Source organism: Callithrix jacchus, chromosome 2, assembly GCF_049354715.1.
Source record: "Callithrix jacchus isolate 240 chromosome 2, calJac240_pri, whole genome shotgun sequence".
NCBI lineage: Eukaryota > Metazoa > Chordata > Mammalia > Primates > Cebidae > Callithrix > Callithrix jacchus.
In genome coordinates this window covers 68,599,985-68,612,917 of record NC_133503.1, presented here as the reverse complement: position 1 = coordinate 68,612,917, position 12,933 = coordinate 68,599,985, and the positions used below count along the sequence as shown (strand labels likewise).

Sequence of the window (12,933 nt, the reverse complement as noted above, 5' to 3'; positions counted from 1 at the left end):
ATCCTGCAGCAGCTGCAGCAGCATTTCTAGCTATGGGTAGAGCTCAAAGGCCCTGGGTTTGGACCAATGAGGACAGAGGGCCCTTCACGCCGCTTCCCCCCAGCACCACACAGATTTCACAGAAAAGTTTTGCTGCTAAAAAAAAAGTCTGACAACTACTGGTGTGGAAGGAACCATATACACTCTGGTAGCAAGAGGAGAAAGCACAGAAACATACACTTTCTGCTCTATGGTGAGCACTTCCCATAGGTATCTCTTAACCCTCGCCACTGTCTTTGCTGCATCATGACCCTCTGTTTATAGGAGAGAAACCTCGACTTTGGAAAGAACAGGAAGCGGCTAGGAAGTAGGAGAGCCCGGACCAAATAACCAGGCCTGTTCTTCAGAAGTTCATATGTTTCTCAATTCTGTCTGACCATTTACCAACCATTGAGGCAGTGGGGCAGGCCCTGAGTTTAGCGTACGAGCAACAGTCTCCGCCTCGCTGACTTTAGTCTGCTTGGGGAGACAACAGCAAACAGCCTGTTGAATTCAGAGTGACAGTGACAAGTGCTGCATGGAAGCAAGCACAGGGTGACCTGGGAACCTAGAGGAGGTGCTCCCAACCCAGACTGGGTCACCAGGGTGTGCTTCCCAGAGGCGGCAGGGAACTTGAGCACTGAAGGAGTTGGATCATCCTGGAGGCAGTGAGACAAGCATTTTCTACAGAGAAGGAATAGCAAGCAGAAAGGCTGGAAATGGAAAAGCTTCTGGGAATGCAAATCATTCAGAGGTATAGCTGGAGCCCAGATTTTTTAGGGGATGTGGGGGTTGGATGGGGCAGATGGGCAGGAAGGCCAGAAAGGAGAGGCTGATAAAGATGGCAAGCTGGGCGGGGGCTGACTATGAAGACCCCTGCAGGCCCTACAGGGTGTGTGCCCAAGGGCAATGTCCAGTCACTGATGGCTTTTAATGTAGTTGTAGTAGGGTGGAGAGCAGTGGACTGGTCTGAACTATCAGTGAGGTGTCATGGATAGGGCTTTTAGTGATGGGTAGGGACAGAAAATGAGAAAAGTCAGAGAAACATTGACGACCACTATGGCTGCCACAGCAGCTCCATTGCCCGAGCACTCACACGTGCCAGGCACTCTGCCCAACCTTTCCATGCATCATTCCATTTCATCCTCACAACAATCTGACTTAGGTTCTGTTATTCTCATTTTATGGATGAAGAAACTGAGGCTTAGAAGTTAAGTGATTTGCCCAAGGTCATACAGTAAGTGTCGCAGAGCCAAGCATCAAACTGAGATCCAGTTCCAGGCACGCTGCTCTGGGTTGCTATGATGCACTCCTCAGGCCGGCGCCCAGGGCTCCAGCTCAGGCAATGGGGTGGGAGGCAGTGCCACTGACTAGACAGGCCTCTTTGGAGAAAGACTACAAGCTGAACTTTGGATGTGCAGAGTCTGAGATGCCTGTGGGATGTGCACAACAAGGAGGTGCCCAGTAGCAACTGAAGATGTGGATGTGCAGGGCAGGGAGGAAACACTATCTGGCTGTTTCTAGATGGCATCTCTCTTTCCCAAGGAGATGTCCCTATGAAGGAGGGTCAAGTGGAGGAAGAGGAACTCAAAGGAACAGAAAGGACATCAGAGAGGAAGGTAAGAAATCTGGAAAACAGGGTAGTCCCCCTGCCCTTTCCTGCCTGGCTGAGGACAGAGGAGCCAAAGGCAATGCTTGAGAAGGAGAACAAACACAAAATGCCAGATGTTCTCTAGTGGACTGATATGACGGGAACAGGAGAGGAGAATGGATTTGGCAACAGAAAAGTCACTGGTGACTCTGGAGAGGGTGTGGGTAGAAAATGGTCTGCAGTGAGCTAACTGGAGGGGAAATGAAGACAGTGAATGCAGACATCATTTTTGAAGAAATGTGGATGTGACGACAGGGAAGAGGTTGGGAAGGGGCTGAGACAGGTAACAGGCTTTACTTCCAACAAAGAGAGTGGTGGACACAATGAAATGTGGATAGGAACAGAGGAGAGATTAAGCTATAGCAGGAGCCTGTGGCTGGGCTGAGGGGTCAAGAAAGTACCACATGGGCCTTAGGCGGGAAAAGGGAGATTCTCATGACAAGGAATAAAGTATGTTTGCAGGTGGGAATGGCAAGACAGCAGGAGAATCCCTGTACAGGGCTTTTCTCCTCATTGAAATAGAAAGTGAAGTTATTTGCCAAAAAATAAGGCATGGGTTGGTAAGGCCTTGTGGTTTGAGGCCTGACAGAGGGACTGTGGGGAATGGATGTGCTAAGGCACAGGAAGCCCAGGGAACCATGAGAAGCCTGCCTGGCGACATGGGAGCTCGGCAAGCAGAGTCCACATGGCTAGGTGCCACAGATTCACTCATGTGCTTTTCTTGAGATGTAGAACGGGAGAGCCAGGCTGGGGTGGAACCCAGGGCTGCGGTGTTTCTGAGTGGGTCTGAAGGAAAGACAGTGGGGCAAGGAATCGAGTACTGTTAAGAGAGTGAGTGATGGGTCAATTTGCCTGCCCTCTTACCAATACTTAGCAATGCTTACTCCATTCAAGTGAGTGAGGAACAGACTGGCCTGGGAAGAAGAGAAAGTGTCAGGAGAGTCTTCAGCGGATATGGAGGTCACAGATGACACAGCCAGGGGTGCAGTTTTAAAGGAGCAGGCTAATTGTCTCTCTGCTCCCTTCTCCCACTGCCAACCCATGACTATCCCCTTTGGGTAGACAGAAGACACCAAGACAGAAGGAGAGAGAGCCACGGGCTGGCAGTGGGAAAAGGGAGCAGAGAGACACTGGGTTGTATCCATCCGTTGAGGCAGGAGAGAAGGAGAAGCTGTCATGAAACAGCTACTGGGGGCAGCTAGGCTTTGGTGGACAGCTACACTGTGAAGTCTAGGAGGCAGGGGGAGACAAGGGAGGAGGCTGCTGTCTACAGAGATAATGACCACAGTCTCTGTACACATGATACTGCCACTGCCTATTTACTCCTGCCTGCAGCCCCACGACTAAGTCTGGAAAGGCAGGGTTGCCTGGTTCTGCCTGGGCCTGCCAGACAGGAGCTGTGCAGTGAGCTGTGGGACGAGTGAGCACGACCTGGAGATATATGAGGTGGGGCAGGAATACAGTGGAAGTTACCCAAGGATGGCTATGAAGGAGGAAGCAGCTGAACTGAACTTGGAAGGAAAGTTTGTCAGAAGAAAGGGAGAGAGAAGATAGCATTATCAGTAAAGGGAAGAGACATCTGGGCACACTGACTTATGAAAAGCACACCAGACCTGGGAACTGTCGGGTGTGCTCTCTGGTGATTTAACTGGGAACCACTGCCCTAAGAAGCCAGGAAAGGCCAGAGGGACTACTGCAGCCCACTGAACCTTTCTGGCTGGGTGACTCTGCATGGGAGAAACAGTGCTAACCACATTGAGAAGGCAGCGGTGGGAGGGCTTGGCTCACTACTTCAGGTGGCAGGAGAAGGATCCTGGTTGTCCTTGGGGCTGAAAAAGGATGGTGAATCACTTCTGCTTTCCAAAGCACTAGGGCTGTTTGACCACCCAGGAACTGGAACTAGCTGGTTGTTACACCCAAATCTCTTCGGATGCTGAGCTCCCAAGCGTGTCACTGTGCAGATGCAGTTGGGAGTAGGCAGATCAAGAGGTAATGAAGCCACAAGGGATAAGCCATCAAGCTCCAGGGCTCATCTGGCAGGAGGAAATAGCTCACTGGGTTCCATCCTCAGCCCCGAGGACTGGTTGATTCCCTTGGCTTCAATTACATCTCTGCGCTGGTAAATGCTAGCCCTGCACTTCTCCACTTAGATGTCTCACTGGAACCTTCGAGTCAACATGCCTCAACTGAATTCACTGTCTTCTGCAAATCCATCCTGGCTCAGTGAAAGGCACCACCATCTTGCTGGTCATCAAGCAAACACCTGGGAGACATCCCTGCCTCCATCTCCCTCTCCTGCCATCAGATCAATGGCCCAACACTTCGGCTTCCTCTGAAAATCCCTCTCTTCTTCTCTGGCCCCACCATTAGTTATCTCTCCCTTGGCCTGCATTTCCTGCCTGAGGCATCGAACTTGACGTCTTCCTGCCTGGAACCCTCCAAGCTACCTTCCATTTGGTCACGCTATAATCTTAGGATGCAGGTGTGACCAAGTGCATTCTGTGATTAAAACCCTCAGTGACTTCTCTCACCCGTAGGATAAAGCCAAAGCTCTTCCGCAGGGCCTCGGAGGCCCTCCCTCAACAACACTGTCCATCCCGCCTCTCTTCTGCTCAGTTTTGGCTGTCAAGCTCCTGTGGAATGTGCCGTGCCCGCTGCCAGGAGAGCCCTCCTGAGGAGTCTGTACTCACAGTCAGCCTCTCGTAAAGCCATTTCCAGGCAGGATGGGGGACTTCCCTCATCCCAGTACTTGTCACATGCTAATATGCTTGTCCAGTTTTGTGTCAGTCTCCCCACTGGACTCAGCTTCTCCTGGGTGAAAACTTAACTGTGTCACACTTTGGCTGCCAGTATTTGTAGAAGTGTCTGCTGAACGAATAAATGACTGACTGAAGCAAGTCCTCGGCTTGGAGGAATCCAGCAAGCAGCTTCACAGGCCAGGACACGTTTTTTTCCTCCAGTTATTTGCCCCCAGGTTCCCTGACCCTGATGCCTCCCAAACTCATTCAGACCTTCCCAGAACAGTAAGTCAAGCTGAGGCCGTTGGCAGCCAGCATCATCATGCCCCAGAAGTCCTGGGGGTTGGGGTGAGGGTCCTCAGGGATGAGAGATGGCAGAGCTGGGCTCCCCTACACCCACCTTCTTTTTCAGCTTGTGCCGGGCCCGCTTGGCGGCCCTGGCGCTGTTGGGGACTTTGGGCTCCGTGCTGTTGATGAATTCCAGCAGCTCATCCACATCTCGGTGGTCCACGGCGGGCTCCCCAGGGATCCCGCCCAGGGCGCCCCCCTTCATGGGCAGCTCCTCTTTCCGCCTGGTCAGCCTCGAGCGGAGCTTCTCCCGGATCTCGGTATAATTCCGACTCGTCGGGGCAGCGGGTGGCTGGGGGAGGGGGAGGTGCTGACATTACACCCTGGGCCTGGGAGGCCCATAGCACTCCCACCCGCTGGCACCAAGTATGTGATGAGAAGGAAGACAACTGTTCTCTCTACCATTAGCCACCAAGGCCACATGGCTTCACCCTCTCAGCCAGGCTGAACCCAGTGGCAGTGGATGAAAGGACTGGGAGGAAACAGGGCAGAACTGGGCAAATATTGACTGGGGAGCCAGGAAAACAAGTTGGAGCCCGGGCTTTATCACTAGGAAGCTGTATGACCTTGGGCGAGTCACTGAGTCTTTGTGAGCCTCAATTCTGTCATTTCTAAAATGAGGATAATAACCCCTAGCTCAAAGGTGACTATAGCAATTTAATTACTTTCATTTCTTCTATCCTCAGCTGCTCTACCCTAACCGGCGGCCCTCTCCTCTTCACCTTATGAGACTTCTGCACTGCTTCCTCCCCCTGGCCAGAGCCAGCATGCCCTCTGATCTGAGCCTCCTTCCTGGCGCCGTCTGTGCTCATGGCCTGTCCCTCGGCTGGCTGTCACACTTGGGGGACTGAGAGCCTTTTTGCTTCCACTCTGCCTTCATCACGCCCAAGCGTTCACTTCTCTGGGATTACACACGTATACATACTCATCAGAATCATAGCTCTCTGCCATTTCCTTTCCTTTCGCCTAAGGAAAAAAAGTCAATCTTAAGAGAAACCACGAGAAGAGCAAAGGTAGCAAAATGTTTAAAAACCCCTACCTCACAAATGTGCTGTGAGAAGCAAGCGAGCGGATGCAGGTGCGAGGACTCACACAGCCCCAGTGTGGTTGGTAATTACCACCATGAGCAAGGGGGCCTCTGGGGAGAGCAGGGTGCTCCTTTTGCTCACCTTGGCTGGCCCCCAGCCCTCTCTGGCCTGGGCAGGCTCACTCACCGCATTGTGGCCGAAGAACTCACAGTAGCAGCAGTCACAGAACTTCCCATCTCTCTGGTGGGTAGAGGACGAGGTGCAGGAGCTTCGCTCGGAGCTGCTATCCTCTTCCTCACCCAGCCCCTCATCTGCCTCACAGGGCTGGGGCAGCTGGCAAGCCAGGCCACTGTGTGCAAACTTGTGCCCCTTGCACCCAGGATCCCTGCTGATGGGGAGGAAGGCCCACAGGTGAGGGAGAGTGACACAGGAGTCCAGGAAGCATCCCAACCACCACCTGCTGTCCAAACCACCCTTCACTTGCCCCACTCCACAAAGATCCTAGGCAGTCCAACTGCATTGCACCTCTCACCACAACAGGGTGAACACCTGCACTGTCCCTCAGGGCCCATCCCAAACACAAATGTGGCTCTTCTGGAAAGAAGAGGACCCATGCCTCCCCTGCCTGCACCCACCATGCACCCCTTCTCAGGCTACTGAGCACACTGCACTCTATCCTCTGCTTATTGTGTGTCACTGTCATGGTGTGTGTGTGCATCCGTCTCTTAAACTAGACTGCACACCTCAAGGGCACGGGCTGTGTCACTTCTATTTTTGGGTCCCTGTGTACAGTATAAACAACCTTGCACACAGCAGGTGCTCAATAAATAGGTCTGAACCCAGTAGTGGGCTGATGGCTCCTCTGGAAAACTAGACTATCCACGAGGTCAGTCTCCTTTCACTTCTAAGGTGCTTCTCGGTCAAGTCTGGTGCTCTGGAGCAGTGGGTGGAGCTGCCTTAACCACAGGGCACAGAGTTGAGGAAAGGCAAGTGACTTCTGGGCCACAGACTATAAGAGCCACTGTTTGTGCTAGGTTCTGGATTCGGCATATTATTTCTAACCATCCCCCAAATCCTGCAATAGAAGTGTCATTATCCCCACTTTGCAGCGGTGGGGAGTGAAGCCGAAAACTTGAATGCTTTGCCCAACAGGTGGCCAGGACTCAAGGATGCAAACAGACCCTGACAATGATGCACGATGAACAGGAGGATAAAGTGAGGTATGCACAGTGCCCTGAGAAGGGATGCGTGGTGGGTGCAGGCAGGGGAGACGCAGGGAACTCAAGCCCCTGTTTCTCTCTATGCAAAACTCATACTCTCTTCACTGTTGTGTTCTGCCTCTGAATTTCAGGAAGCACTGGGATATCTTGTAATATAGAATATTTTCCCAAGGTAAGAATGACACATATGCCTGAAACATCCCATAATTTGAGCCAGGAAGAGAGACATCCCATAATTTGATGAGCAGCTGAAGCACCCACTGGGCTGGTCCCAACACTGGGGTGAGGCTGAGGTGGCAATGGAACCGAGAGCAAGAACGGAGCTCAAGGAGCTGTGTGCCCAGCTTCCAGAGCAGTCCAAAGCAGCCCTCTCTGCTGCTAGAAAGGATGCTAAACAAATGACAAGGATTAAAAAAGATGGTGGGAGGAATCATCATCAGTGGTGCTTACAGAAGTTTATTCCAAACTGACCATTCGTTATCTATTGCATTAGCAAAATTGATTTTATTTTTGAGATAGGCTCTCACTTTGTTGCCCAGGGTAGAGTTCAGTGGCACAATGTCAGCTCACTGCAGCCTATACCTCCCAGGATCGAAGTGATCCTCCCACCTCATTCCCAGCAACCTGAGTAGCTGGAACTAGAGGCATGTACATCATGCCCTAATTTTTAAATTTTTTTGTAGAGACAGGGTCTCATTATGATGCCCCTGCTAGTCTCCAACTCCTGGGTTCAAGGAATCTTTCTACCTTGGCCTCCCAAAGTGCTGGGATTATAGGCATGAACTAGCACACCAGGCTGCAAAAATGATTTTAGAAAAGTTAAAATAGTGTGCCTGAGAATATGGAAAAACCAGCACTCACTGGAGATTGCATCAATTTGGAGAGCCCTTTGGATAGCAGCTTTTCAATGTGTATTAAGAACACACTGAAAAACTCAAAAAGAACACAAAACACACAAAAAAACACCTAAACAGCCTTTGACTGATAACTTTTTTCATTCTGAAAACTTGATTCCAATGAGAAAAATCCAAAAGAGGAAAATGCTTTAAGCAAAGGCATCTTTAGAGACACTGTTGGTAATGTTAAAATGTTGAAATAACCTAAATGCTCAGCAACTGGGGAACAAAAACATGAATTGCAGTCGATGTTCTCCAGTCTTTGAAGCTAGAGGCCGAGAACACCACAGGAATACAAACATGCTGAGGAGGCAACGCTAAGTGAATGCTGGCGGGCAACAGACTGTGCAGACACTGTCAACCCCGCATGTGCAAGACACTGGAGACTTTCCAATAGGAAAATATAAATACACAATAAACACAGATCTGATTTATAACATAAAAGTACACATCTTCACCAAAGAATTCTCTTTCAAATATGTGTTAATATAACCTTTCTTAGTAGAGTTACTTCTAGGAATCTCCGTAAAGGACGTGATTTCTCATTCAAACAGATTCAGGTGCAGGGATGGTTATTATAGTTTCGTTCATCATGGTTAAAAAACTGGAAATGACTACATGTCCAGGAACAGAGGGAATGACAAAGTATGCTTGAGCTATATAGTAAGACATTATATGGCCATTGAAAAGTTTCTTGAAGAATTTTAACTGGGGAAATGATTATGACGTAATGTTAAAAATAACTACTACACAAAAGGTATATCAAATATCTAATTATGTTATTTATATACAGAAACATCATTTTGAAAATATACTACAGTGGTAGAATTTAGGTTGTGAGGACATTTTTCTTCTTATACATCTCTAATTGTTCTTCCAAGTTAAAGACAAAACAAAACAAAATACAAAACAAACCAACCCACGTTACTAGTTGTTTTTTTTTTAAGCTCTGTTTTTTTGAAGCCTGTCATACAGGCTAGAGTGCAGTGATCAATGCTCACTGCAACCCCAAATTCCTAGGTTCAAGCAATCCTGCTGCCTCAGCATCCTGAGAAGGTAGTACTACAGTTGAATGTCATCACGCCCAGCTAATTTCCAAAACTTTTTGTATAGAGGGGGTTCTCACCACGTTGCCTAGGCTGGTCTCAAACCCCTAGGCTCAAGTGATCTTCCTGCCTAGGCCTCCCAAAGCGCTGAGAGTATAGGTGTGAGCCACTGTGCCTGGCCAAAACACATACTTCTTTACAATTGGAAAAATAATGAAAGAAAATACATAGTCTACTCTTTAATTTCCACCTCAAAGTTACCTAAAAATTTTCCAAAATTCTGAGTTAAAGTGCTGCATTTGCCCTTCATGCAGCACACTTACCTGTGAGTGCTAGGGAGTGGCTGAGAGCTCGGGGGTGGGAGGAGAGGCCCACTGCAGTGCCCACCACAGTGCCCGCTGCAGGGGTGGCTGCACCCCAAGAATGGCGGGGGCATCTTCAGGAGTGGCATGCTGGTGGAAGGCAGATGGGAGCTCTGACATGGTCCTGGAGTGTGGGGGGTGGAGGCAGCAGCGACAGGGCACTCTGAAGCCTGGGCAGGGAAAGGTGCTGCCGGGGTGGTGGGCAGCAGGTGTGGGTGGGGTGGGGAGCCAAAGGAGCTGGGGAGAGATGGGATTAGAGATGCTGGCTGGGGGTGGTGGCCGGTGGGGCTGTTAGGGGGAGCAGTGAGGTCTGAGTGCTGGTGGTGCTCCGACATGGGGAAAGCCTCACCTGTGGGCAGAGGGAGGAGAAAGGGGTCAGAATGAGAGCCCATACCTGGGAAGGAAAGCCCACAGGCTCACTGCCACAGCATCCTGCTTCTGTGACCAGAGGGCAGAGCCTCCCAGAACAGGTGGCCCTGGAGCTGGAGAGGATTCTGTGTGGGCAGCAACACAGCTAAGCAGGCTCAAGGAGCCCAGGCCCAAGCAAGAAGGTACTAGGAATGCTGATTCCACACAAGGCCCCATGCCTTTTCTGTAGCATGAGCAGAGTATATGTATTCTGTCTCTCAGGGTCTCTCTAGGATCTGCTTGTACACAGGTGCTTCTCAGGCCTTGAGGATGACCTGCAGAAGCCAGGAAAGCAGCAGGCCTAGGCTCTGCCCCTGTGCCACATGTACCTTAGTACCAAATCTTGAGGGCCCTAGATTTGAGAGAGGTGGGAAAAAGGTTCTGATGACTCTCCAGCTTATGTACCAAAATAAATGGAATTACGTACTGCTCAACACTCATAATTCTGGGGACGGCACCATTTTGAAGAACTCAGCCCCTTCATTTAGAAGTATGACAGTAAGTCTTACTTATTTAGTTACTTACTTACTGATTGATTGATTGATTGAATTTGAGACAGAGTTTCCCTCTTGTTACCCAGGCTGGAGTGCAATGGCGCGATCTCGGCTCACCGCAACCTCTGCCTCCTGGGTTCAGGCAATTCTCCTGCCTCAGCCTCCTGAGTAGCTGGGATTACAGGCACGTGCCATCGTGCCCAGCTAATTTTTTTTTTTTGTATTTTTAGTAGAGACGGGGTTTCACCATGTGACCAGGATGGTCTCGATCTCTTGACCTCGTGATCCACCCGCCTCGGCCTCCCAAAGTGCTGGGATTATAGGCGTGAGCCACCGCGCCCGGCCCAGTAAGTCATATTTATATATAAACCAATAACTCAATAGTTATGTCTCTGGGTCTCTAAGAGTTATTTCAGAATCTAAAGAACACTTACCAGCTGTTACACTGGCTAATAATCATTTTGGCGTACACTGCCAATCTCTTGGGCATTTAAGTGCAGTGCTTTTATATCCAACCCTTAGGTGGGGAAATCGAGGCCTAGGAAGACAAGGTTGCAGGTCGTCTGTGGTGCTGCAGGGGTCAGGTGATCTAAGTCTTACGATTCCACTTTCTACTCAGATGGGCCTCATGGGGTACCCTCTTGATCCAATGTGAACTATCAGAGCCAGTGACAACTTTGAGAGGCAGTTTTTCTATTAGCAGTATTTTTCAAGTTCAGAGTTGTGGGGAAAGAGTTCCAGAGACAGTCAAGGTCTAAGCTGCCCCTGCTTCAACCAGAACAGTTCCACTTTTGCTTATTTTAGTAACCAGTCTTGTGATTTGTTTGAACAACATGGATAGGAAAGCACAGCTGTCCACATTTATAGGGCCTGGCTCTCTCCCGAGCCTGGAGACTTACCGGGGATGGTAGGAGGACTCCCAAGAGAGCTGCCTGGCATGGCCCCACTGGAGTGTGGGGAATTCCAGAGGCCCGAGAGCTTATGTGCCGATAAGAATGAGCTAGGATCCCAGTCTCCTGAGTTCCCATGGCAGGAAGAGGAGGACGAGGATGAGGATGATGAAGAGGAAGATGAGGAGGAATGAGAGTCATCTCCACAAGACTGTGATTTGCAGGATGTGTGTGACAAGGAGATCTGGAGAAGGGGGAGGAAAAAGGCTCATGGTCAAACAGCAAACATCAGAGCTGACCCTCTACTGCCTCAGCTTTTCCTGAGGGAGCCCCTTCTCCTCTACGCCACTGTGACATAGCAAAAACACAATGAACACAATTCCAGCTACAAGAACAAATGAGGGCCAGGACTTTGCTGGGAAAGGGCTGTGGTGGTCCCACTTACATGAAGTATGTGGAGACTCGGGAGAGAGATTCTGGTAGGGGCAGAGATTGCCTATGAATTGCAGGCCTTTGGGGAGTAGAGAATTGCCAATAACAGAAAGGGCCTTTTGGCCAGGAGTCCTGAAGCTAAACTGATCCCAGGTAAAAGGGAAGATCTGCAGGGACATGAGAAACGAGGGAAGTCTGGTCACTGTGATTCAAGAGACAGCAGACTTAGATGGCTCCCAAGTGTCTGTCCTTCTAACTATAGCACATTTCAGGCCCTCAAACTGATCTCTCTCCTTCATATTGTACTGGTTGGTTTTCAAGCTGCCACAGAGCCAAAGGCAGCAGGCTCATGATCTACCAGTACTTATGGGTGGATCCTCATCCTGTGTGCCGACTACCCTGAAGGACTGACCAGTGGGCTGCCAGAAGTTTCTCTTCTTCCCCTCAAATCTGAACTTGAGCTGCTAATGCTGTGTCAGTGTAGCCCAGCCGTTTCTCAGTGCCTGGGCATGGGGGCTGCCCAAGAAGAGCCACCTGAGGACAGGGAACAGCCTGACTTCCTTGGGGAGGCAGCCCTCCTGCATTCAGGTACCCCTTGTCAGCGGTTACCTACCGCCACTGCATGTTCTCGACCTGTCTGCCTTTCATCTTCCTCCATGCTCTTTCGGCAACTCTGGCAGACCCACAGAGGCATCTCGCCTAGGAGATTCTTGACGAGCTTTGGCATGAAGTCAGGGGGCAGCTTCTCACCCTGCAACACCAGTCCATTTTGAGAAGGGCCTTCTTCCCAGCCTTTGCGTTCCCGGTGACACAGCAGGCAGCAAGTCTGCACAGGCTGGCTGGAGGCAGGGGGATCCTGTCCAACAGACAGAAACAGGGTTTCCCAGGAGGGGAAAGGCTCTCCTTCAAAATAATGGTTAACAATATTAGTAATGCCAATTATTATGTGCTGGGCACTGGGCTAGGCACTTTATAGACATAATTTAAATTTAGTCCTTGTAACAGCTCTGCAAATGAGGTGTTCTTATTCCCATTTTTTAGATGAAGAAACAGATTTCAAGAAGTTAAATGAGTTGCCCAAGGTTATAAAGCTAGTTAGTTGAACCCTAGTGAGCCTGACTCCAAAGCTCATGCTCAAATGTCCTAATTCCCTGATATCCCCAAATCTTAAAGGTTAAAGAGAAAATGGCCCTTCCTTCTCTGGCATGACTGGGAGTGGCCACAATTCTTGGGCTGCCTTGTAGAGCTCAGGGACCAATCCCCATCTGGAAGGAAAGAATGCTTTTAGTCAATGGACAATTTAGGAGAATGTGTGGGTTTTCTGAAGAATCGCATAATTCCCTTAGGATCGCAGCACCATTTTGGAGGAGGGTTTTGTACAGCTAGTTAGAAAGCATCAACT

The 12,933-nt window shown here is 50.0% G+C and overlaps 1 protein-coding gene across 17 annotated transcripts in view; it reads right to left on the bottom strand.

Moving 5' to 3' along the window:
* FAM193B (family with sequence similarity 193 member B) overlaps positions 1 to 12,933 on the bottom strand; it is a 34,568-nt gene that overhangs the window by 6,441 nt on the left and 15,194 nt on the right. For 3 of the 17 annotated variants that reach the window (XM_035290570.3, XM_035290576.2, XM_078364613.1), the window contains 5 exons: positions 12,145 to 12,282; positions 11,109 to 11,343; positions 9,269 to 9,656; positions 5,970 to 6,171; positions 4,808 to 5,047 (listed from right to left, as the gene is read on the bottom strand). In XM_035290570.3, the coding sequence (XP_035146461.2) occupies positions 4,808 to 5,047; positions 5,970 to 6,171; positions 9,269 to 9,656; positions 11,109 to 11,343; positions 12,145 to 12,282 (1,203 nt within the window). Of the gene's footprint in view, positions 1 to 4,807; positions 5,048 to 5,969; positions 6,172 to 9,268; positions 9,657 to 11,108; positions 11,344 to 12,144; positions 12,435 to 12,933 lie in introns of those variants that run through there. The other 14 variants (XM_035290568.3, XM_054251874.2, XM_035290569.3 and 11 more) reach the window with 11 other exon arrangements.